We start from the raw sequence: 25530 nt of genomic DNA on the forward strand, positions 1-25530 counted from the left end.
GTATATATAGGTAACAGATTTGGATTTAATTTTGTATTTACTTTGGAAATTATATACACATTGGAGCGCAGAATCTAGTACCTACTGTTCTGGTTCTGTTACCTGTGTGATAATTATATATATAGGTAACGGAACAAGAACAGTAGGTATTAAATTCTGCTCTCCAATGTGTATATAATTTCCATAGTAAATACAAAATTAAATCCAAAGTAGTAGTTTAAACAGAGGAAGAGCAAATAAAGTTTGCTTTGTAACCACTGCAGACCACTTAAAATCAAGAAAGTTAAAAAATTGGGCTGCTATCTTCTTTCTTCAGGTAAGTACCTAGCTATTACAGGTGATAAACTCTTATCATATTAATGCAGCCTTAGCTCCGACAGTTTTTTTGTTTAAGCGAATTCTTAAATTGTACTTAAGGACCAATGGCTAGAAGAAGTTATCATTGGAATAATTTATTCAGTGCAGAAAGCGTATCATATGTAGTTCATTCTATCTTTGATCAGCCAGAGTTATTGTTACTCATATTGATTTTGAGAATTATGCATTCTAATTATGCATATCAATTAAAAATTAGAAACTTCTGGGAGCAATCCTAAGCAGGTCTATTTAGAAGTCTCATTCTATTCAACGGGGCTTGTGGAGAAATGCCCTCTGCCAGCCTAAAATTAACCTTAATATTTAAATAATTGGGGCTGTATTTTATACATACTTCAGAAGCTCTAATGCTTCTCAAAAGGAAAACTACAGAAGAAGAGTAATCAGCTTTTTGCCATCTCATCTTTAACCATGACGACTAATTCATCTGTGTGTCTACACTGGGCCACCATCTTGATCACATGTCAAAAGATAACAGAGAGAAACCCCTAAACTGGAGAGCAGAAGTAACTGAGGACTTTTAAATTGCTATAACCTCAACAGTTAATAGCCAACCTAAGTAACAACACTGTTAGAGTACGTCTAGAGCTGGGCTGTTTTTACACGTCTTACCAGCTCCAGTACGTTGTGCAAAACTACTGCAAGGACAGCGTCTTCCTGGCATGATTTCACGTGAGAACCGGGAAATTGCGCCAGGAAGACACTGTCCTTGCGGGAGCTTTGTGCGACATACCGGAGCCAGTAAGACGTGTGAAAACGGCCCTGGTGTTAGAAGACTGTGAATTTTCTCCTTTTATTTATAAACTTGCTCAGTCTGATACTTGTGCAGATCGTATGTGTATTTATATTCGGTTATTAAAATTCCTTATAATCTGAATGCTCAAAGCCTGATCTCTGTGCCCTTACCAAACCTGGTTCCAGTGACACTTTCCAAAGAGAGGTAAGGGGGGATATGCATCTGACCACACCATCCTCAAACTGTGAAGTTGCAAAAGTGCAACAAAGCATCCCCACATTAGCTAGTATGAGCTAAATGGGACTGCAGCAAATATACTGTGCCTGGGAAAACCTGGAAGTGACATAGGTAGCTTTAGGAATTATTTCACATAGAGTTTTTGGTGATTCCTAGGGCTAACCTGTCACTTCTGGGGGTTTTTCTCCTGCTACCACTTGGAGCAGTGGCAGGCAAGGACAGTTGCCTGTGGAGGTCTGGCAACCTTAGAGAACAGGCCTGCTGGGTCTGGCCAACAGCCCACCTTGTCCAGCCTCATGTTTCCCTCACTGTCCAAGAAGATGCCTCGGGAAGGTCAACAAGCCAGGTTTAAAGACCAATGCTGTCCTTGCTATTCATTCCACCCAGCAAAGAGCATTCTGTCTCTGAACATGGAGGTGCTATTTATTCATCATTATGACTAATAACCATTGCTGGACCTATCAGGCAGCAATGACTTTGTATAAGCCCCTTTTTTAACCATCTTAGTGGCTAGTGCTACATTCTGTGACAGTCAATTCAATGAGTTGCATGGTGAAATTTGTTATTTTTTCTGCCTTGACCTCAATGCCCCATTGGTGCCCCCAACTTCTACTGTATCAGAAGAAGGCAAATCTTTCTCTTTGTAAAATTCTTAATAGTCTTTTCTTTAAACTGAAAAGCTCCAAACTCTTTTGCCTTTTCCTTTCTGAAATGTTGTTCAACCTCTTGGTCATTATCCTGGCACTTTTATGAATTTTCCCCACCTGTACTATGCCAGGCTAGTCTTCCTTCCGTAGGCAAGAACAAGGCATTATTTAAGCAATTAACTTCCACCCCCCTGTCCTGAAGAAGTTATAAACTGCAGGTTCAAGAGTATACACTGTATATATGTATACAGAGATAAAATGAATCTGTTTCTCTAAACCAGTTAAAGCAATTAACTACTGCACCTGAACCAATACAGTAAAGGAAGGGTATTTTCCCCTCCTTTCATTTGCTAGCCCTTTGTTCCTGACCAGCAGACCCCATGGATTGAGGCAGCATTCTTCTACCACATGGGTTTACCAAACCAGCAGTACTTCTTGGAGCTGTATCTTTAAAGAGAAAGAATTACAAAAATGCTCTCTCCTGTTACAACATTAAGAAATAACAATGTTTAAATAAAACACCTTATTCTGGTTTCCCCTGAAACTATATCTCTTGCTCTTGGTTAAGTGAAACCCGATGAAATACAAATCCAACCCAAAGGAGTTCACCTCAACCTTTCACCTCAAAACTTCCCTGTGCTTTCAAAAAATAAAAAGAAAAGAGGAACAAGAATGGAAAAGCATTAGGGCTTGAACAAATGTTTCCAAATGTTTTACATTTATTCACATTTATCAGACTCCCACCCCCCTACCCTGCTCCAAAATCCCCATAAAAATGAGATCTTTGGGCACTGCTTCTAGTTTTAAAAGAAAATTTATTTTTTATTTTTATGGAAAGGAACTCATGTGTCCTATTCCAGCAAGCCCAATAAACTATTGTGGTATAACTGTTATAACTTGGTATAAAAAGTTTGGGGCTTTTCAGTTTAAGAAAAAGACAAGAAGAAGCATGAAGTTTATAAAATAATGTATGGTGTTGAGAAAGTGGGAGAGGGAACTTTTTCTTCTATAAGAAGCCGGTGTGGGTGAGTGAAGCTGACAGCCCCATTCTTCTGCCACTCGGGGGACAGGAGAACAAGGCTGTCAGTTTCACATGCCTTGCACCTGCTTCACCCAATTGGATGAAACCTGCACGAGGTGTTTTGAAACTGACAGACTTCTCCTGCTGCTTCAGAGTGACAGGAGAAGGAGGCTGTCAGTTTCAAACGTCCCGCACTGGCTTCAGAAGCCAGTGCCGGGCATTTGAATTCCACGAACTATGAACCATGAACTGATTTGTGAACTGGTAAAAGTTCGTGGAAGTTTGTGGTTCCTGGTTCATGGAACGATGACGAATCACGAATCAGGGGGTTCAGTTTTTTTCGGTTCATGCCCATGTCTAGTTCAGAGACAGTATATTTCTGAAAGCCATCAAGGGACAATAATAGGGAAGGCTTTTAGGGAAAGCTGTGTCCAGCTGATATTTATTATTTATTTATTTATTTAAAACACTTGTATGCACCTTTCCACCCAAAACACATACCCAACGCAGTGAACAACAGGTAGAGGCAACTAAAACATTACAATAATATTTTAAATACATATATAAATATAATAAAAACATATAGATACATAAACAAATACACACACTAGAATTGCCAGGTTCCCTGGGGTCCAAACTAGGGGATGTGTTGGTTGTGGGAAGGGTGTGCATGGGAAAAACTTACCATGTGTGCATGCAAAGTGAGCATGGGTTCTGGAGCCTTCAATATCACACCATTACTGTTCTGCGCACCTTCCCCTCCCCCCAGCTGGCCAAGTAGGAGGCAGCACGGGGTGGGGGCTGGGAGCAGGACATCCCCCACTCTGACCAGAGGCCCTGGGAACCCTAACACACACATATAATCTGGAGGAGAGCCAATAAGAGTTTACTGGGGGGTCAGCCAAATGAAACAAAAGTCTTCGGCAGCTAGTAGAAATTGAAGACAGAGGGAGAGATAGACAGACAGACATGTTTTATACACATTTATACATGTATTTCATTAAAAAATGTAACTATTTTAATGAAATAAAGTATCTAGCTATAGTAGATAGAGAACCAATATAGGAATGAAGGTAACATTTTACATGGTGTTTTGAAATGGTGTTACCAAAGTGTTTGAATGCTTGAAGAAAATAAGAGGAAGACTTTCTTGCTACCCAAGAGGCTGCTCACAGCAGATTTAAAGAGACAGTTTCTGGATCAGGAAAGAAGGCTGAAAGACAGACCCATGACTAGCAGATCTGAGGCCTAAGGCAAACCGTAGTTTTGGCTCACCACAGTTATAAAAGGCTTTACAAATGTGATCTTCTGTAATGGTTTAAAGCATAGCATCAACAGCTTAAGTACTTGTTTATTAATTTTTCATAGCTTATCTGAAGAGTAAGAGACCTCCTCACCCCAGAAAATCAATGATTTTATGTTTATAATGGAGCTGAAATTAGCACAATACCTCCCCGTGTCCCCGCTTGTCATTATTTATTCAGAGAAATCTTTAACACATTAAGGAATTTGTGATGAATATTTTGCTGAAGACTAAGGGAGTTCTAAGCACTGTCTTTTTTCAATATTTAAAATTCATATCTTGTCACTCAGGAGTCAAAATACAGAAATAATGCAAGACTTCAACATGGGTTGTGCTATATAATTATCCTTTGGTTCTAATTTTAACTAGGGATGCCTGAGTACCCACCAGTTCAGCACACATTCTGCTTGCTGATTGTGACCAGAGAGCTGATTTTTCATTAGCCCATTTGGCTGTTCACAAAGCCATTTGAGCCAGTTCATGGGATTACTTGTCACATACAGTACACAGCAACTGGGCGTATTTCATGCATGTACATTCTCACACTATCCTAGTTCCTCCCCTACACACACCTGTCACCAATGCAAACCCTTCAACAGCCAATCATATAAATAAATAGTGAGCAAAGGAGCCAGCCAGAAAAAGAAATAATATGTTTTTAAAGTCTTAATTTGGTTAAGTCTGTGTTGACAAGTTATTTTGTGCATGCACATTTTTACATGGACTTATTGGAAATATAGTTCCCCTCCCACATCATTTAATTACTTGACTCAACAACCCATTGATGTTAAGGGAGATGCAAAAGTGCCTGCAAAGCAATGCAAGGGAACGAACCTTCACTACTACAAATAAAGGAAACCCCACTAGCATAGCAACCAAGCAGCTGCAAAGCTGTTCAGTAGATGTTCTGCTCAGATGGTGGCAAGGTAAGCAGATCCAGTGCCTAGCTAACAAGTGATCGCAGCTGTGGAACATAGTATGTTTGCCTGCCATGCTTGTCTACTGTAAAGTTCATAGCATTCCTAGTTTTAACCAAAGCACTAAGCAAAAAAAGCATGAAGGGATATACTTGGCCCTTGATAATTGGTCTAGATGGGATGGCAAACAAAACAGTTCAGTTCCTACATCCCTTTGTAGATCTTTTTGTTATATACATGAAATATTTCTTTGAGTGTTTAAATAAAGCACATTTTAGCACCCCTAGCACATAAATTTCCTTCCTCAGCCCTGCATCCTGTTTTTTCCCCCTGAATATTCAAACATCAGAGTTATTGAACTGTCACAGAGGTACATAACTCAAGCTGCCAGTTAAATGGCATCCAGGTTTTCTCCACCGCAGTTCCCAAATGAAAACAACAAAAAAATGAAATAAATTCAGATTTAGTGCAATTTACTGCACTTGTCATTTGAAACCTTTATTCTAAAAAGTAATAGGATGGCTACTGCACAGCTGAAAGAAAAGAAACCCCAAAGATATATACCTTTAAAGAAGGGGTGGGGGCAATGTTGACTGCACACTGCAATCAGTCTTAATTCATTCTTTATTGCTGCTCTGGTTTGGTGTTATTTGAGCTGCTCTTAACTGTTAAAAGCATTTCAAATGTTCACATGGTGTGCATTAGGTTACCGAGTAAAAAGCAAGGGGAGCCCACCAAATGTAACTTTCTGAACACAAACCACATGAATTTGATTTCTTTGTGGCATAACTTTAATTGGGTTCAGAGGTTTCTCAGATGTACCTGTCTATCTGCTTTCTGATGGCCTGATCTGATAAGGCTAATATGAAGAAGCTGGTCTGCTCTCGGTTACAGTGAGCCCGTTACCTTGTTTACCAGGTTGCAGCCATACTTTACCTTCTAGTCTTTTTCTTCCCCAGGCTGTGGCCACCAACTATCTGGAAGTGACAGGCTATTATATGTGCCACATTACATGGTGTTGCTTACTTACAAATTTGCACAAGGAGTTACAGGCCACATGGCTGCCACATTTAGGGTGTTTAATTAACCTCAGTCACTTCTACAAAGTGCCCCAGAAAGAATGAGGGGCATGGCTGGATGTGAATATGGGAAGCATGCATAGAACTACCACAGAACTCTCAAGGTTTTTGTTCAGTGGTTCCTTAGAGACCAACAAGATTTTCAGGGTGTAAGCTTGCGGAAGAGCTCTCCTTTTCAGACACTTCAGAAGAAGGGAGCTCTGATTCTTGAAAACGTACACTCTGAAAACCTTGTTGGTCTGTAAGGTGCCACTGGATGAAAATCCTGCTGCTCAACTGCAGACCCATCTAACCACTCTCATGGTGCACGGCCTGTGCAATGTGTAATCAGAGAGATGAGATGCTGTTTCCTCAATCAAAAGGCCCCCAGCTGCTTTAGCCCCAATAGGGCAAAAAGACAGGCACTGGCAGCTCAAGATCTTTTGCTGCCTTCCTATGGGTGGCAACAGCATGCTCGCCTCATCACCACCATTTGCCTTGCTGCTCCATTTACCCACCTCACTGCTGCTCCTGTCTGGAGTAAAAGGGGCCTCTCCTTTAAATCTGCCACCTGAAGTAATGTATTTACCTCAGGTTGTCTCATTATAGAGTTGGTCCAATATTGTGCCTGTCTTTTCCCCTTTATTAGAGCATAAAGCAGCTGGGGGGGGGGGAGATATCTGATTGGGAAATGATGTGAGGAAAGAGTTAAACCTATCGTTCCCCAGAACCATGGTCTAGGTTCACTTTCCTCCTGCCCCTCCAGCTGCTTATTGGGACCACTGGGCCACTGCATTTTCCTGAAGACTGAAAACATGAAGGTGATAAACAACTCACCGCAGTTCACTGTTGTTCTTTTCCTTTGTTTTCTAAGTATTGACTCACTGTATATTTTAAAATTTTGATTGGAATTTACTGATGTGCACAGGTCCTTTATTTTTACTATTTCATATCAATGACACTATTTTGTGGCTGGTTTTGATTCTGCAGATGAAGAGACATCCCTTTTCTACACTGGCAGACCAAAGCTAACTTTAGTTGAAATCAGTGAATTTAAGACTGAGGGAACAGGTGACAAAGGGACTTTTGTCACAATAGTTTTCATTACAATGGTTTGCAACTTATAGAAGGAACTATAATGAATTACAAGGAAAATCTAGGCAACCAAGAAGCAGCGAGGTTTACTACAACAGCACAAACAAAACGGAATCTTGTGACACCTTAAACATGAACACATTTATTGAAGCACAAGTTTTCATAAAGCCCACAAAAGCCTATGCTTCAATAAATCTGCTTATCTTTAAGGTGCCACAAACTCCTTTCCGTTTTCACAACAACCCTGGACACCAGTCAGAGCTGGCTGTATGAGCTGACTGTCATTTTATAACCTTTCAACCAAATGTGTTCAGTCAGGATGGAATTCAGACCAGCACCATGAAACCTTAGCAAAACAAACCACATGAAAGAGCACAAATTGAGAATATTAAATGGGAGATTTGACAGGAAATTGATTTAATTTTTGGCCTGGTTCTTCCTGGATGCTAATCACTGAATCATTTCTTAGAATTTTATATTGGTGCTTTAACAGGAGTCAAACGTCTACAAAGGCCTGTTTACTTTAACTTTGTTTTGTTAACTCCTTAAGAATTCCACAGCCTCTGGCCTGTTCATTTAACTCTCATTAACACATGTCCCAAAATACTGAGCTGATGACTCACAATATTAATCTCCATAGTCATAGCGGAACTGTTATAGTGGGCACAGTTTCATATAATTAAAGAACTGCACTATAATCTAAAAAATTCAGGTGCCAGATTTACCATGGTTTTGCACAGGAGGGTGTTGTGCCAGTTTTCCACACACAGCTTCACCCTGTCTTTAAAAAAAAATACTGTCTGGATTGGAACATTCTCAGTTAAACTAATTATGGCAGCCCTTGTGGAATCACTGTGGAGTGAATACTGGTTGTAGTCAAATTCAGTTCTGGACAAGATTCCCTTTTCCTTGACATCAGAAGTAGTTTGTGCTTTGTCTATTCATGCTTAGAGACAGATTTTTAAGCACTTATACAGAAGCAATAAACAAAGACAAATCTATATCTATGGATAATTCTGTTGAAAGATTATCCCATTAACTACAAGGGCATCTGTGGCTACTCTCTCTTAGAGCCAAGCTACAAGTGACGCCTGACACAGGTTGGACACTTGTCAGCTTCCCTCAAGTTTTGATGGGAAATGTAGGCATCCTGGTCTCACAGCTGTAATGGAGAGCCAAGCTGTAAAACCAGGACGCCTATATTTCCCATCAAAACTTGAGGGAAGCTGACAAGTGTCTGACCTGAGTCAGGCGTCACTTGTAGCTTGGCTCTTAGCCTAACCCTGGCCAGGAACAATAAGAGGCTTTATTAAGAAATGATAATATATCTCTGTCCCTCTCTAAAAGTTTTACGTAAGTACCTATTTCTTGAACAAACTTTTCATTGTATCTGCAGACTTTAGTCTCTGATCTTCAGCCTTGGAGAACCTTGTGAAAGTCGCTTTTATCAGAGAATAGGGTTGTTGTAAGTAAGTAAATTTTATTGTCTATAGCCATAGGCCATCACAAATTTACATAACCATACAGTATTGTCTTGCCTTTACTGTATTGTATTCTACCTTTGTAACCCACTTTCTGCATTATGGTACGTCATGCCTTATACAGGTTTGTGTGTTTGTTTTCATCATTCTCCAATTCTGTAATCCTAGTCCTACTGCTTGTTGATTGGATGTCTTATGTTGTTTGAATTATTTTTTATATTTTGTAATCCACCCTGAGTCTTAGCAAGAAAGACAAGGTATAAAAGAAGTAAGTATATAAATAACCCTACAACTCCTTGAGCATCTCCAATCAAAGTTCCTAAGACTGGCTTTGCAAGTCCCCAATTGCGTACTAAATGCGTTGCTACGTCTGGAGACTGGTACTGTCAGAGTGGAAGCTCAGGTGTGCCTTGCCTGGCTTAAATTACTGGCTTACGATCAGCTATTTAGGGCAAGGCTTGACCCCACTGCTCCTTCTGGATGAACATCAATCTGAATGGCTTGAGACAGTCCTTTGCAAACTTGCAAGCCTAGGCTTTTCACCCCCCATTATTTTAACCATGGGTTTTGATCAGCCAAAACAGGCTATAAAACAAAGGATATTGGACACTGAATGCCAGCTTGATTTAGGGAGGGTCCCTACTTTTTTGTCCCCTGTGAACACCAGATATATAGTTAAGCCGGCTGCCTATCTGTCTCACTTGGAGGTGCATAGTCACAGGACGGCCTTTACACTTGCAAGGTGTGCTGCACTCCCCTCTGCTGTGGGTGGGCAATTTAACAGAATTCCCTATGAGAAAAGGCTTTGCCCCTGCAATGAAGGAGAAATTGAGACTGTAGATCATGTTCTTCTATGTTGTCCCTTCTATCAAGATGCTTGTATTAAGACCATCACCCCTTTGATCAATAGAATACCTGGAAGAATGAGCTTGGAATATGCTAGGCTACTTCTAGAAGAGAGAAATCCGACAACTACAGCCTCGGTCGCAAAATTTTGTGCAAGAGCTTATAAAATCTGTCAAATGCTCTCATTATCAGAGTTTATGTAAATACCACCCCTTTATATTACTGTTTTAATTATTTTAATTTTGTGCTATTTTTACTAATAATTTTAACTCCGTAATTTCGTAGTATTTCTTTTATGCTGGTCTTTGACTACATAATAAAATTTGATGAATAACCCTACAGCAGCTTCGTACATTGCGGATGGACTGCAATGGGAAACTGGAAATATGGAAAGTGACCAGAAAGAGTTCCACTGAAATGAATCTACCTTCTTCTTCTACCTTTGAAACTGGGAAGCAAGATGGTCAGGCAGTAAAACTGATGCTTGTTAATACTTTATCCTGGCTTGACCTGCCGGGATAATACTGTAACAACTTCTCCATGCATGCTTGCCCTGTAGAAAGTTCTTTCAAAATCTTCAGGCAGATATTCCTTAATCAGTACAGAGAGATTGCCAAAGTTCCTCACAGTACTTAACTGCCACATTTCCTTTTTAGCTGCTCTTGAATGGGAAAGACCACACCCCTCCTTTCAGATGGCCTCCTCTGAACCTGCAGGTGACCAGCCTTGGCTGCAGGTAGGTATGTCGTGCATGTTTGGCTTTAGGATTTCCCTTCCGCTGAGGTAAAGGCTAATAGTCAGAAGGAACTACATGTTGGCAACACAAATCACATCTAAATAAATTCCAGGCTACCCACAGACTTAAGAAAAGCCTGGCTGCTGGATCAAACCTCCTAGAGCACCAAGCACTAATGTCCATTCTTCACCCAAAAATAACACAGATGGAAAGGGTATGGAAAGTAGCCCATTTATACGCTATTGTCAAAATACATCTTGGGTCATTCTATAACTCTTTATTGTCCTTTGTATGAGGACTGATCCAAACAGCTTTTATTGGAGGGGGGCGGGGTCAGAAGATCTCACAACAGTTTAGGTCAGGGGTCCCCAATCTTTTTGAGGCTGGGGGCATTGTTGCAATTCCGATATAATGTAACATATAACAAGGGAAGGCAACACTGGATGGATCTTATCCAGTCAGATGACTTCTCCCACCCACACTCTTCTTTCCGGACAGCTCAGCAACATCTGGGATGTTTATGCCAAGCTGCTTATCTGTTATAACAGAGATGCTGCTTCCTGTTTTCCATTGCTTGTAGGCATCCATGCTGCACTTTTTAAGAAAAGTGCTTTCATTCTCAAAGCATGTACATCATCACTAGGCGTTTAGAGAAAATTGGGGTCACACAGCCACTGGCATTGGGCATTTGCTCATGCAGATGAAGGTCGGTAGGAAGTCTTATGCTCATCCAACTGTTTGCCTGTTGGTTTTCTACACAGGATCAGTAATGCTGCAAAAAGCAGGATCCCAATCACATACACAAGGTCTATGTATATACATATATGGTTGCCCTACACACATTTGTTGGCATGCACAGAACTCTTGTGGTAAGGCTAACAGGCACAATCCTGCTCCCCTCTCTGTGCATAGTGTGTATGCGCTTTTAATGACTTAACAGGGCTTCATTCAGAGCCTGTTTAATAGCACGAGTCTAGTTAATGTCTGAAATAATATGATTATACATTGTCACAAATCTTTTCTCAAAAAACCTTATCCAGTATCTAGGACTTTTCCATTTCATGCACACACCTCCCAGCCCAGAGGCTAAATGAAAAAGAAGACAAGAAAAGAGTGTGGAAAGAGTCACAGTCATTGTGAACAAACACACCCCATTCTTTTGCATGGACTGAAATGCCCATGAACACAGAGGAGTCCCAGTCTCTCGTGCAGGAGTGGAGCCTGAGTGAAGGAAACCTTATCTTGCCATTCATTGTTTTTGTTGGACTACAGCCAGTGCAAACATTTGCAGGTGGCTAGGCTATATTTTGACACTTAACTATCTACAGTTGTGATAAAAATCAGAGTGTTGCTACAGTACAATTCTCTATAGCCTTTAGGGCCTGATTCTGCTCCCACTTAAGATGAAGTACAAGCATGACGACATTGCTTTCTGAAAAGAGTTATTAACAGGCACGTTCTGCTAGGCCATTCATCTCTAAAGGTAAATAAAGAAAAACTCCTAATTCTTTACACACCTAAACTAGATCCAACCTCCAACAAAGGTAGAGGACATGCAAATACAAAGTAAGGATCTGATCCTAATTATTAAATATATTTTCTTAAACTGAGCGAAGCCTGGGTGCCAAACAAGAAGAAGTAAATTAGTTTTGAGTAGAATAGATTTTGTAAATTTGCATGAATAGTTCAAAGTGTAATTATTTTAATTACACTGTTTGGTGTTTCCAAGGTTCTTTGATCATTCTCTCAGTTTTTAGGATAGTAAAGTACAGATTTGGTCTAAACAGTTTACATGAAAGTCACGGGCAGAAGTCTTAGGTAAAGAAGAGAGACAGAATAGAAAGATAAAAGGTGAGACACAGAATAGAAAGAAAAAAGGTGAGATAGATTTGCTTCTTTTTAAAAGTAGCATTGAGTGAATACTATGGTGCTATGATACCACTGGAGAAGACACTACTACTGAGGATATTTTTACAAAGTTAAAAATAAAATTTCCTACAAAAACAATATCTTCACAAGCAGAAGCCAACAGGTGCCAGTATCATCCAAAGAACCACATTTTATTCTCCAACAGCAGTATGTCCAGGAGCTGGAAAAAGAATCAAATTTCCTCAGATTCCCTAGGTTTCTGAGCACTCAAAATTGAGAAAATAGAATACTTCTACAACAGGAGTATATCCTTTCCTAAATATAAGAAAGACAAAAGATACTTAAACATGTGATGAGATACTATTTTGTTAAGAATGAAAATCTGGGTGGATTTTCACTGTGAACATGTGGACCAGATCAAAGAATGACAGAAACACTATCACCCTGAATAGAATGGAGTTGATTTGGGTTCAGAATTAGACTCTGAACTTTCATCATTAAAGAATATTTTTGGTGAGTGACATCCTTTTGTTCCCTTAATGATAGACAGCTCTGAGGTTCTTGCAGACAGTCTGTTGCAACTATGATTAGTATTGCCTGGTAAAATCCCAAGTTTTGCAGCAGAAATGTGGAAACTCTCTTTAGGATAGCAATTCCACATATATGAACAAAGGCCCAGTGTTCTGAAGTGAATGGATCTTCAACTAGCTGTGGAGTGCTACAGAAACAAGGAATTTTTCTTTTTTCAAAAGAAACATCTGGTATAACATCTGGCCCAACATTTCATCCAACCTGAATTAAAACAACAGAGGACAGTCTTCTTACCCAATCTGCCGATTTGTAGAAGGTGCTTGCGTAATGACCGAGCTGGATTGTGGAGATGGCATCGCTTGCTGAATCACAATGCTGGTGTCATGGTTTGGCATCCTTGGATTGGAGAGCTGGTGTGTCCCAGGGGCTGCCATGGCTCCACCAACAGAATTATGCATTGAAATATTCTGTGAGAAAGGCAGAAGGAAAACAAATGGGTCACAATGGTTTGCTTCAATTTTCCTTATGCCTACAATTAGGGATCGGGAAGTATCAACAGAATGAGAAGTGATTGGCTTCTGGCAAACCTCATGTCAATAGATCTTGCTCTAACTAACAGCTATAAAGAAATGAAAAATAATGGTTTGCTTTTACAATGTGACACAACTTGAAAATACCCAAAAGTTGACTAATCACTCTTCTGTACATCTGACCCATGATTTATAACACAGACATTTTGCACATATCCATTTGCCCGTGTGTGTGATATATATTTCATCAGAAAATAATTTTCACAGTCAGTGTATGGCACATTGATTTAGTATTCTGGCTATTGCTAAAATGCTAGATCTGTTGAGAATGATAAGTGAATTGAGTTTGACAGACTTAGAATAACAACCAATGAATTTTAAAAAAATCTTTACTTTTATTCTAGGTACAATAAAATATCTTAGTTTGGAACAAAGCATTGTTTGAACCGTCTTTCCCCTCTTACCATAGCTTTCAAGTATTACAAAATTCTTTTCAGCTCAGGAAAAGGGGACAATGTTGAAAGTGACACACAAAAACTGTCAAGTTCACTCTGTATGTAGGTGAGCATTTAGTAGATTCCATAGAAATGGAATGACTTCTGGTATATAGAGGATTTTCAGATATGACGCTTAGTATTTTGACAGCTAAGGGTGGGAAATCCATGACTGGATATTACACGACTGAGTGAAAAGCTGCAGAGGGAAAGAAGGAAATTTGGATGGGTCAAAGCACTGGGAAATGGAGATATTTTGTGCCATCCATTTTTTTTCTGATTAAAATCACTTCCCAAAGTTTTGCCCCTCAAAAGGAAGCAAAAAAAACCTGCTCATAAAATATGTGCAGTTTTACCCCATGTGAGTAATTTTAAACTTCTAAAATACTGTGGGAGACTGAATCACAGATCCTCAACGTCTTGTCTATTTGGGCTGTTAAATTAACTCTCTTAAACCTCTCTCATGCTACTTGTCTAAATATTTGGATTGCTGTTAGTGTGGAAGCAAGACAGCAGCATTTGCAACTCATTCTATCCAGTGCAGGTTTGTGTTATAAACCAATGGAGCAAAAACTGATTTAACTGTCATACGTGAAACTGCCTTCAGAAATGGAAGGTCAGGAGAACAACTGGTCTAAAGACTAGCATGCTGCTATAATCCAGTAATTCCATTGTTCCTGTGTAAACATTACTCAGCAACAAACTCCCTAATTCACCATTCAGTAAACACTGGGGTTGTTTCTAATTTGGTAGTAGTTCAAGAAGATACTGCCAAGATACAAAAATGAGAACCATCACCAGGCAAGTTTCCACTGTTGTAAGGTACCCACATTGTAAGCTGCTTTGGGTCCCCATTGGGGAGAAATGCAGTATATAAAGGAAGTAAATTAATAAATATAGATGATGGACAGATAAAAGGCAAGTAACTTCATGAGTTTGAAGGAGAGAAGAACATAGGGAGGCTGCAAGGAGGAGGGAAAGATGAAATAGTGTGGGGAAGGGAACAGAGGGAAAAGTGAAGTACCCCTGCAAGTCCTTGCAGGTTCCTCACCATTCAACTGGGCCTGGCTCAGCCAGCACCACACAAATGGGCCATAGGGGAGAGGCTGCCTGGGGAGGGGGAAAGAGGGAATGGTGAAGACTGGGAGGGCAGACAAAGGTGAGTGGAAAGAAGGGAAGCAGAGAACGGGGGAGAGGCTATGGTGGGCAGGGAAGAAAAAGAGGACATGGTAGGGATTGGAAATAAGATGTCTCCCACAATCTTTGTGGGTCTCCACTTGTCTACTACTACTAATACAAAATATAGGTGACAAAAAAGCCTGTTGGAGTTGCCAGAGAATGGTGAACATGACAGATATTGGATGTGAGCAGGGAGACACAGAAATTTGCACATGGATCCTAAACCTGCCATGAGTACAAGATTGATCTCCCTTTGTAATTGTTCTCTGTCCACTTACTGATGTGAAAAACTTTCTTTGCAGCATTTTTTTATCTTCAGTGTTTCAGAAAGACCTTGTTTGTTTTCTTTTAAAATCTTGTCATTTTAGGGTTTTGTCTGTGCTGCTGTTGAAATGATTTTGAGTACAGATGAAAGAGCAAAGAGCTAAACAGAATTGTCTTGATGCAATGTAGTTAGATAAAAGTAATTATAAATAATCCCTTGATAACTAGGTGCCTGACACTAAAGTTCTGATGTCAGTAGAATCATTCCCAAACATGACACACATGGGGAATGGAATCACGTATTTGTGGTTGTTCCACCTGCTACCGAGCACCTATCTCAGATTTCTGGTTTCCGAACTGTAGCTGCATAATTTGTCAGAACTCTAGCGGGAGACTGGGGCCTCTTGGTTGTTAGCTGTCTGCACCGTCTTCATGCCATCATATTCATGAGCTGATTTGCAGTGCCAGTGTAGGGCAATTGTATTTTTCCCCTGCAAGGTTTCCGCTTTTCTAGAGTCCTCCCCATACCCATATAAAACCAGCCCTTGTCTCTGACTCTCTTTTTGCTTTTGATCAGTGAAACACAAGAGTTTTCATATAAAGCTTTTGTATAATCTCATTCACAGCTGGCAAGCTCATCACAGATTTGTTTCCTTGCCTGTCCACACTAGATCATGCTGCAATTGCAGAATCATTCTGAACAGCCAGATCCATGAAATGTTAAGATATGTACTTTTGCAAGTACTACCCTTCCAGTGTCCTACCCTTCTGGTGTCAAATATATCTTGAGTGCATATATAGTGGGTTAAATAGAGCTATATAATTAAATGATACATTGAGCAGGGCTGTTTTAAAGCCATCATTGGCCCCTAAGAACCAGATTTCCTCTGGAAAATCAGCTATTGAAAGCAAATCAGCAAGTCACTGGACTTGCCCAGCCCCCAAGCTCTTCCAGAGTTTTATCCCTACCCCACCCTGGTCCCCTTTTTGGCAGCCCTGCAGCTGAAGACCTAAAGTACTTTCCACAGGAGATTCACATAGAAATAACTCCTTTTGTAGTATGCAATGGCTCCCATGCTTCATCAACAACATGCAACCAGTCTTAATGTAAATATCACCAACTTGACCAACTGCCCAAGAATGCTGCAGATTTAGTGCTTTGGGACTTTTATCTTAATTTTTCGTGACATGAACTAATTAGCGGTGCCCTCTAATTATCAATGGAAATGTATAATGAAAGATTCTCCTGTTTTCCCAGTCTATCTCCACCATCCACCCCTGGTTTTTTTTAGCTTCTGAGCAGATTAGCTTCTTGACATGGGCTTTTACATACACAGTAGTGCACAATGGCCACTGGATATACATATAATAAACAACTACACTATTGGAAACTTTAAAAAAAACCTAGATAAAAGGAACAAATATTTAAAGAATGGTGAAACCCAGATAGTTGGAATGTTAAATTTTAACATTAAAGTAAATTCTATAGGATGAAAATATGCTGTCTTGCACAGACACTGAAAAAGAACATTTCAAGCTTCAAAAGTAGAACACATATACTGCATGGAGTTGAGGTTATTTATTTCACAAACAATCAGTCGCCTGAGATCATCATTCAAACAGAACAGTACACAAAGCGCTTCTTATGTTCCAATGAAATTTCAGTAACACGGAATGTACGTGGCACAATTAGGGTCATTTAGAATATGCTGCACTGGGATAACTGCACAGCATCCTGCTAATTGAAGGCTGCAGAGAGGGGAAGGGGAATTCAACTGGATGGATAGCTTTTATTTATATTTTGTCTTAATAACAGTGAAGTCATATAATCCAGAATTCTTTTTTCTCTTGCACAGTTGCCTGTTGCTGATTTTATAAAACAGGAATTTGGCATTGTGTCAGGGGTGCTAACTGATTTCCTTTTCTAAATGCAATTTTTAAGAGCAAGCAAACAAGTTTATCCTGCTAATGAAACAACACATGCCGCTCTGGAGCTAAATTGTTCTTTCTTTCTTTCTTTCTTTCTTTCTTTCTTTCTTTCTTTCTTTCTTTCTTTCTTGTCCTGGAAAAGCAAATTCAGTCCCCCTCCCCCCCAAAAACTGCTTTAAACCCTTTAAAACTTTTATTGAAATAAAAGCCTGGCTATGGTCACATTCTAGCAATTTGTATCCACTATTTATTTTTGCCACAGAGGATTGCTCCTCTCTAGTATTTAAAAGCCATTTGTTGCTACAGTTCAACAGTCTTGCAATACCACTAATTAGACACAGAAAAATGGAGATCAGGGGTACTATACAGATATATATCTGCACATATATATGCAGATTTTAAACTTAGGAAAGCTAATTGTAAGCTGTCAAAAAGCAACTGCTACACTACTCTTATTAATTGATTATTCAGGAATTCCACAAAATGGTTTCCATTTATTTATTACATTTGTATTCTGTATATTCCCCAAAGAGCCCAGAATGGTGTATATAATGCATTTGCATTCATAAATTACTCACTGTTTTCCTCCTAGAACTGTATTGAACAAAAAAATATTCTTACTAGCTATAAAATAATGGATTTTACAGTTCTGAAATAGTCGGAGTTCATTAATTGTTCCTATAAGGAGGTAAAACAAAGTGGTGATTAGAGATGGGCATGAACCGCATTACGAACGTCAAAACCCCACAAAAATGGCAATCGTGCAATCGTGACCCAGCGGATCGTGATCGTCCACAGCCAACAATCCAGCGGTTGCGAGAGGCCTATATCGTGGCATTTGGGCTCGGTTCGGGAATCCAGACACTCAGGCGCCAGCAATCTATTCCCCTGGCAATGGGGCCAGGGGAATGCTGAGCTCTGTTTGCCCTCCTTCTGTTGCCCTGGAAACCCCAATGGAAGCCCACCAGGCTCGGCTGCCGCTAGCCTCAACCACGTTCCTGCCTTCGGTGGGAATACCAAGGCGCTCCACTTTGGCCTGGCAGGCAGGCACATGGGGGGTGCCACCAGTGAGCGGCGAGACCCCTCACCTCCTCCCCGTGCCCGCCAGGCCTGGTGGCCGCCGGCATCACCCACCGTTCCAGTATCGCTGGGAAGGGAACAGCAGGGCGCCCCTCTGCTTTGGCCTCCACGATCCACGGTTTGGTTCAGGAACGGGAGTTGTTCGTTGCTGTTCAGGAACTCGGGATCGTGGTCTGCACCGAACCACAATCCTCTGGATCGTTAATTTTTTTTGGTTCGTACCCATGTCTAGTGGTGATACCTTATGGCATCAATACCCCCAAATGGATTTGCTCTGTCATCAACTATTATATTTTACAGAGTATTATCATCCTTCTGAAGAGAGGTAACACTAATTGGAAGCTGCATTCCAGAAACACTGCACCCATTTCACAGAGAAGAACGTGTACCCCTTTCCATGCATATATCGATTCCAACGCACACATGGATTTTCTGCTTCTATTAAAATATCTCTTGTGAGCGGAAAAGATCCATGTTTGATATTTTTACTTGGAGAATAATTTTTATTTATTTATAACATTTAGAGATAAAGAATATATAAGCATAAGAAATCATTGGCTGCCTTATTTGTTCCAATATCTACAGCAGATTTGTGTGCACGAGGAATGTGCACATGGCTCTCCTGTTGTCACTGACCTGCACACCCAGGAATTTCCCTGCATTCCTCTGTGTTCTGGCAGCCCCTTCTGACTCTCAGATAGATAATTCCTGGGAATGTAGGACCGGGGTGCTACATAGAAGAAGGGGAAGAAGTGAAGTCTCTTCTTTCTTTGGAGCTGTGCTGATAGAAGACACAAAAGGACTGATTTTCCCCTTCCCCTCTCCTTCCCCTCCCTGCAGTGTCCATGGGGCTTTTCATCCATGCTAGTACTGCAACCCTAAGAATATTTCTGGAGGTCAGAAGGGGTTGCTGGGATGGCAAGAAACATCACAAAAAAAATCATCATTCTCTGCACGCATAATGGAATACAGGCCATTAATATGAATTGAGTACCTCTTATGAGTGGAGCTCCATATTTAGCCAAAACACCTATGTGCGGAAGAAATCATTGGACTGTAGTAGCTGCTGCTAGTATATAAATGCATCTTTTCTGAGGATAGACATTTGACTGCCAAGCCTTTCGTGCTCACATTTTACTAAAATGGAGGATGGCTATGTTTTGTGAGCACTGCTATGAAATGTACTCCCTTTTTTGCAGTTTTTCACATCCCTTCATGAAGTATGTGAAGCAGTCACAAAAAGATGGGTATCAAGGGAAGAAGCAGTACATCTCAATTGCCTAGGTAACTGGGCCAATGTCCCCTCAGTGCACTAATCACAGGTAGCTGAGAAACTGGGACAGCATGGAAATGAGGGTGCACAGTTGGATATACACTCCTGTCTTGGATGACTTCTAATTCTGCCCTCCATATATATGCAAATCCCCAGAGTGTCTGATCAATGGGAAGCTATGGATTTGTCAGAAATAGAGAGAAGGGGAAAGTGAGTAGGAAATGGACAATTATGGAAAAATTCCTCAGATACAGCTCAAACACTGGTAAAGATAGGTAGATAGGGATCAAGCATTGACAGAACTATGAAGATAGGAATCAAGCACCTACAGAAAGGCAGCATTAGGTTAGGTATCCTGACAGGCAACTTAAGTTACCTCAGAGAAATAATGTGTTAGCAACTTGTGGAAGGATTGAGAGAAAATATCCTGAGAGACAAGCTAACACTACTTCAAGAGTCTGAGGGCCAAGCTACAAGTGACGAATGACACTTGCCTGGCAAGTGAACAGACTCACGTGTATTCCTCCCTGTTCACTTGCCATTCACTTGCTTCCCACTTGATCAAGTGGAGCGCAAGTGAATGGCAAGTGAATAGGAAGGAATACACATGAGTCTGTTCACTTGCCAGGCAAGTGTCATTCGTCACTTGTAGCTTGGCTCTGAGATTCCTGCATTTAGTGAGTCATTCCTTGAAAAATCCATCCATCTCTCTCTCCCCAACAGAAACACACTGTCATTTCTGTAACCTGACTGTGTGATATTGTAACCTTTCTGAAGCAGACCTTTGGCTCCCCTTAACTGTTAATAGTTACTACATTGGTACACCCATTTACTTGTTTAGTTTTAGTTCACATGGCTACTCTTTATACACTCTTCCAAATAAAAGACAATAAATTTATTCTTGTGTTGTTGAATGAAGGTGTAGTTGTGAATCACCCCAGCGAGGGGGGAAAGGAAAATGAGTGGAAATTATATCAGACTCTTATGCTACACCCCTGTGTCCCATCTGTATCTGATAGAGTAGCCAAGTTCCATTTGGGGCCTGGAGAGATCTCCAAGAATTGCAACTGATCTCCAGATAAAAGAGATCGGTTCCCTTGGAGAAACTGGCTGCTTTGGAGGGTGGATTCTATGGCATTACACCCAATTCCCCATCATTCCCAGGTGTCACTCCCAAATCTCCAAGAATTTCTCAGTATGGAGCTGGAAACCCTAGTAACTGCAGCTTGATATCCAGCACAGGTATTTTCAAATCTAGCTTTACAGACCATTCACAGATATGCCAAACAAAAATTGCCCGGTCATTGCTACTGGGATTATGATGGATTGGGGGGGGGGGCACAGACTGAGACAACACTCTGCCGTCACCACCTGATACGGCTGATGAACAATATCTTCCTCATCCAAGTGTACACCTACATTCTATCCAACTATCTGGAGCTGGAACCAGTGAAAGACTTGCCGAATAGCACTGATAGAAAATGAAACCACAATTACAGTGCTGCAAGAGAGTATGGAGCCAGTTGATCATAGCCTTTCCATGTTGGGGCCTATGAAACTTGCCCATCATTCATTCAGAGTTTAAAATGCTAAAGCATATGAAATCCAGACAAGCTGCAGTACAGGCCCTTTTTACAATATATAAACTGAGAAGCATCTCTGCTGTGTCTTCAAGGAGTTTGAGAGCATATATCTGACTTGACTTATAGCATCTGTTAAATCACAAAAGAATCTCCTGTCCTTAAAACAGAGAAATGAATAACACTTATGTACAAAAGTGATATCGTGTCTAGCAGTTCATATAGTAAACAATGCTAATGCTTCTGAAGAGGAGCTGACCTTGCTAGCCTATTCCATTATGCTAATTTGGTCACTGTAACTTCTGTGCAGAGGCATTTGTACTCAGACCAGCACAGAGATTTATGTCGGTGCTTCCAAGCAACAGACTACGGATCTTAATCTCTCACCTTCCTGTTATAGTCTTACATGGCAGCATCTATATGAAGCAACATTGTGTTGTTTAAATGACAGCTATTATTGGCTCTACTTCAAAGAGATAACCAGACATGCTCTAGCTTTCTAATAAAGTTTTTTTTTAAAAAATCTAGGAAACCACACTTTTGAAGATTTTTTTTCCTGAAGCATAATGTTGAAGTTTTCAATGCACTGACAAGGGTTTCTGGGCTCCATTACCTTGCTCTAGCTATATTATGAAATACAATCACATGTTAAAAGGAAAGGATTCACATAGTACTAGGCTGCAGCACTCACATTATGGAAAAGATGTCATTTTATGCTGATTCTGAAATACGCTCATTCAAATGAGTCTAATTCCATGGACTTCCTAATTCCATAGATGGAGGGCTCTATTTTAGTGTTACTGACCCTCATGGTCTGCACTAGAGATGGGCACAAACAGGAAAAAAAATGAACATGATATTCATTGTTCATTGCCGTCCATGAACAGGGACTCACGAACAACCACGAACATGGCCCGTTCACGAACATGTTTGTGATTGGCTGTTCGTGGGGGCCAGCAGACTCTCCTCCAGCCATCATCCAAGTCAAGATCCTTACTGCACCACTCCCAGAAACCTGACCTGAGCAGGCACCAGGAAAGGTACCAATAATAATTAATAGCTTGGCCCCAGAGCCTGGCAGCAGCCCTGGAACTTGAAGGGGTAGATCCCTACCGCACCACTCCCAGAAACCTTACCTGAGCAGGCAGCAGGAAAGGTACCAATAATAATTAATAGCTTGGCCCAGAGCTTGGCAGCAGCCCTGGAACATGAAGGGGTAGATCCCTATCCCACCACACACAAAGAAAATTCAAGCTCCAATGCACTCTATCAAAATGCCAACAGCAACTTTCTCCCTCTCCACTCTCTGCAAACTAAGCCAGATCTGGGAGCCTCCCTCCCCCCTGCTCTTTGCTCCCTTGTAACAAATTTGGAGCTCCACACTTGAAAGGAAGACCTGCCTATCAAGATCAATTGAGCTTAGATTGGGGTTTCCAGGACAACAGCAGGAGTTCAGACAGAGTTCAGGCAGTCCCTGTCTCCGGTTGCCAAGGGAATTGATTGCAGGTACCAGACTGTCTGGCTCGACGAACAGCAAGACGAACAGCAACGAATGAGGCTTGCAATGACCACCTGTTCGTTTAGAATGGGGCCTCACAAACAGCTTGTTCGCGAACAGCAGATTGGGCTGTTCATGGCCTTTTTTTTGTTCATATTGCTGTTCGTGCCCATCTCTAGTCTGCACTTCACAGCAATGTTACTCCCATAGTCAACTGTAGAGTTCTCTAAAGTAGTCATCATAATTGCAATCTGGAATAACTAGATCAAGATGAGTAGACATTTTAGTCTGTCTGTAGCAGTAGAAAAGAGCGAGTCCAGTAGCACCTATCAGACTAACAAAATTTGTTTTAGCGTATGAGATTTCATGAGTCACAGGTCTTTTCTTCAGATACACATCTGAAGAAGTGAGCTATGACTCACGAAAGCTCATATCCTACCACCACCACCACCACCACCACCACCACCACATTTGATTTATATACCACCATGCAGGACAACTTAACATCCACTCAGAGCGGTTTACAAAGTATGTTATTATTTTCCCCACAATAATCATCCTGTGAGGTGAATGTTGCTGAGAGAGCTCTGGAGAGTTATGATTGACCCAAGGTCGCCCAGCTGGCTTCAAGCAGAGGAGTGGGAAATCAAACCCAGTTCTCCAGATTAGAGTCCCGGCACTCTTAACCACTACACCAAACAAATTTTGTTAGTGCTGTGACTCATGAAAGCTCATACTCTACAACAAATTTTGTTAGTCTTATAGGCGCTTCTGGACTCTTGCTCTTTTCTACTGGAATAACTAAGTATTGAAGATACAATTTGCTGGAGTCTGCCAGCTTTCTGCTGACAGAACTGAATCAGTCCCACCTTCCTCTTCCCCCTAGGATTGCGAGGTCTCCTGACCACCCTGACAGGAGAAGAGCAACCTGGCACTTACCTTTATACTGTCCGGCTCGTGTGATGACATCACTTCCAGGAATTATAACACAGAAATTATAACGCAGAAATTCAGAACTTCTTTAAAACTAATTATTTCGGGGTACAGTTACCCATGTTACTATAAGCAGTATTACTCAGCTTCTCGGCTTTTGATACTAATATTATTTAAATAGGTTATCCTTCACATTCTCATTAAAGGGACTCTTTCAACATGCTGTGGTAGTAATTTAATCCTAATAGTAGTACAGAAGTTACACAACCTACTACTTAGAGCAGTTGTCTTGTGCCTTACTAGAGGTGTTTCTTTAAAAAAAAATTTTTTTTTTGCAGTTTTATTTAGGTGATTGCCAACTATCTATTGGATATCCCGTCACTGAGAGATATGAATGGATGGTAGTCAAAAGAAATGAACAATCCTTCACACTGACTGATTTCCCAGTCTAGTTAACAACTATCCTTTCATTGCCTAGCATAATCATTTAAAGATTACATTCTCATTTGGGAAGAAGCCAGGAACTAGTTGGAGATTCTCAAGTAAAACTGATATGCAGGGCTTTTTTTCTGGGAAAAGAGGTGGTGGAACTCAGTGGGTTTCCCTCAGAGAAAATGGCCACATGGCTGGTGATTCCGCCCCCGATCTCCAGACAGATGGGAGTTGAGATTGCCCTACGCGCCGCTGAGTGGCGCAGAGGGCAATCTCAACTCCCCTCTGTCTGGAGATCAGGGGGCGGGGCCACCAGCCATGTGACCATTTTCAAGAGGTTCCGGAACTCCGTTCCCCCGCGTTCCTGCTGAAAAAAAGCCCTGCTGATATGGCTTCTGGCCCACAAAGGATTTCCTCTAGAAAAAGAATTTCCTCCTATCTTATTCTCTAAAGAATGACCAGTTTGCCCGAGTTGCTGACACAGGGTTAATGCTTCTGAGGATCAAATATTCATTCCTCTTATTTATATCTGACCTTCCAGGGATCTTGGGGTACCATATATGGTTGCAGATTATACCACTCACCCATCCCTACATAAGGTTGAAGAAGCAGACTGGGCAACATTATCCAGCAGGCTTCATGGTTGTGTGGAGATTCAAACCCAAGTTTCTATAGTTAATGTCAACACTCTAACTACTACACAATGCTGATTCCCTGTATGACAGTGCTGTAAGAATAATAAATATGGTCATATGTTGCTTATGTCTGCTATAAGCAACTGAAGTAGGTTTTACTAGGTGTTAGGGTTGCAGACCTCTAGGTGGGGCCTCCCAGAATTCTGAGCTCCAAGTTACAGAAGTCAGTTCCCCTGATGGAAACAGCAGCTTCAGAGGGCAGATTCAAATCTGCTCTTCTCAGGTACTACCCCCAAATTTCCATGAATTTCCCAAGCCAGTGTTGGCAACTCTACTGACTGCATGGAGAAAAGCAGGGCAGGACTGAAGACTGTACACAGCAGTTTACCTCCTTTAGGAACCACTTAAAATAATATTGACTGTTGCTACAGCAAATTGATATGCTAAACAACATACTGAACGGATATTGATTAAACTGATATTACAGCAACTTTGAAGGAAAGAGCAATAAAGGGACCTACCAGTTCACAGCAGTCTCACAACAGTACACTACACTGGTTTCTACACACACGCTTTGAAAGCTTTGAGAGGCCAAAAAGAGGGCAGTCCCTCATTAAAGCAATTTTAAAAGCTTAAGGCTGGATGTTCGGTATCCCATTGTTCGCTGCCACTAATACCTAACATATCAAATCTAGATCCTCTGCTTTACTAGGGGTCTGTTCTTGCTTTAGTGGATTTATGCCTCCTGTTTTGTTTCTATTTTCTTTTCCTTTGACCTTGAGGCACAAATTAAGGACCTGCATTGTGGGATTAACTCTTGTGGATACTCACTGCATAGATCCTCATCAACG

At 40.9% G+C, this 25530-nt stretch overlaps 1 protein-coding gene across 1 annotated transcript in view; it reads right to left on the minus strand.

The window, feature by feature from the left end:
• The window catches only part of CREB5 (cAMP responsive element binding protein 5), a 287271-nt gene that overhangs the window by 166887 nt on the left and 94854 nt on the right, over positions 1-25530 (minus strand). Inside the window, exon 6 of the mRNA XM_054991606.1 lies at positions 13147-13319. Coding sequence (XP_054847581.1) covers positions 13147-13319 — 173 coding nt within the window. The remainder of the gene's footprint in view (positions 1-13146; positions 13320-25530) is intronic.

The sequence above is a fragment of the Eublepharis macularius genome, chromosome 11, assembly GCF_028583425.1.
Source record: "Eublepharis macularius isolate TG4126 chromosome 11, MPM_Emac_v1.0, whole genome shotgun sequence".
Taxonomy (NCBI): domain Eukaryota; kingdom Metazoa; phylum Chordata; class Lepidosauria; order Squamata; family Eublepharidae; genus Eublepharis; species Eublepharis macularius.